Source organism: Chinchilla lanigera, unplaced genomic scaffold (genome assembly GCF_000276665.1).
Source record: "Chinchilla lanigera isolate Chin_1 unplaced genomic scaffold, ChiLan1.0 scaffold00065, whole genome shotgun sequence".
Lineage (NCBI taxonomy): Eukaryota > Metazoa > Chordata > Mammalia > Rodentia > Chinchillidae > Chinchilla > Chinchilla lanigera.
In genome coordinates this window covers 820,832-822,273 of record NW_004955466.1, presented here as the reverse complement: position 1 = coordinate 822,273, position 1,442 = coordinate 820,832, and the positions used below count along the sequence as shown (strand labels likewise).

Here is a 1,442-nt window from a genome sequence, read left to right as displayed (position 1 = left end):
ATTTCCTCTACCAGTTGGGGAAATAAGGAGAGCGGAAAAAAAGGGAGACAAACTGATAATTTTCCATGGAGTGATTGTCTAACTAGAAAACTTGGGGGACTCAACTGAAAAACTCCGGGAACTAACAGGAAAACTTGCTCTGATGACTGATTAACACTCAAGCATACAAAAACCAATAGCTCTTGGGTCATCTGTGCACGGCCGGCCACTTTGGTCTCACCCACTGGTTTTGTTTTGTTTTGTTTTGTTTTGTTTTGTTTTTTTTTCCGGTACCAGGAATGGAACTCACGACCTTGCGCTTGCCAGGCAGGCGCTTGGCCGCTGAGCTAAATCCCCAGCCCCTCGGCGGCCGGACACTTTGGAAGAGCTGTGCTTTCCTGGAAGGCCTCCAAACTTTGCGCAACTGCTGTACTTCGAAAGACGGAGGTGAGCCCAAGGACACCCCTCAGCTGCTGCAGCCAAAAGTCCTCCCAAACACCAATATCAGAAGAATATCTGGGGTGAAGCTCTCACCAAGGGGAACCTCTTCCCCTAGCCACTCTCCACTCCAACCCAAAACACACATAGGGAGGTTTGGCAAGGTTGGATGTGGGCCAAGATTGTGCCATGTCATCTCCAAATGAAGTAAGTTTTTAAAAACAAAAGGGGCCGACTGAAAAGTCCTACATGTGTGTCCTCTCACTGTCTCAGCGGTCAGGAGCCTAAGGAGTCCACGGTGCTGCACGTGGACTGGGGAATGCCCCTGTTTGGTCAAAGTGGCCGGGGAGGCCTCACTGGGCTGTGTGCCATGTCTGGAGGTCCGGGGCGCAGTCATTTTCGGTCGAGGCTGGCGTGCAGCTGGGCCTCGCGCACCATGCGGTCAAAGGAGCGCGTGTTGGTCTCCTCTCGCACCTTCTCTCGGACGTGGAAGGAGGCCCGGGCCGTGGAGCGAGCGCTCTCCAGCGCGCTCCGCCGTTCCCGCGACAGCTGCTCGCTGCGCTCCAGCTTGCGCCCGATGGCCTGCAGCAGCTCCCTGCGACGGCAGTCTTCGTCCCTCTCCACCTTCTCCTTGTTGGCGCGCTGGGCCCGCTCCTTCTCCAGCCGGGTCTGGCCCACGCGCCGGGCCTTCTGCTGCACGGCCTCTTCGGCCACCTGCGCCGCGTGCTGCAGCCGCCGCTCCCCAGCCCGCGCCAGCGCCTCCAAGTGCGCCTGATGCTCCCGCTCTTTGCGCTCCACGGCCGCTTTGGCCCGCCGACCCTGCAGCTCCTCCCGCCGGGCTCGCTCCCGCAGCTCGCGGGTGCGCTGCTCCACCAACTGCTCGTAGTTCTCCTGCGCGCGGCCCAAGCTGGCCTCCAGGGAGCTCCGCAGGCCCTCCCGCTCCTGCTGCTGCTGCCGGGCTCGGCCCCGCAGCAGCGCCTCGTGGCGCGCCCGCTCCGCGCGGCTCAGCTCCCGCTTCTCGCGCT

General features: G+C 60.6%; 1 protein-coding gene across 1 annotated transcript; it reads right to left on the bottom strand.

The window, feature by feature from the left end:
* Window positions 1–282: 282 nt before the first annotated feature.
* On the bottom strand, window positions 283–1,440 carry LOC102014759 (coiled-coil domain-containing protein 177; the record flags this gene model as incomplete). The annotated part of the gene is made up of 1 exon (XM_005399242.2): window positions 283–1,440. A coding segment is annotated over one exon (630 nt), but the record flags the coding sequence as incomplete, so codon positions are not given.
* Between the last annotated feature and the right edge of the window lie 2 nt (window positions 1,441–1,442).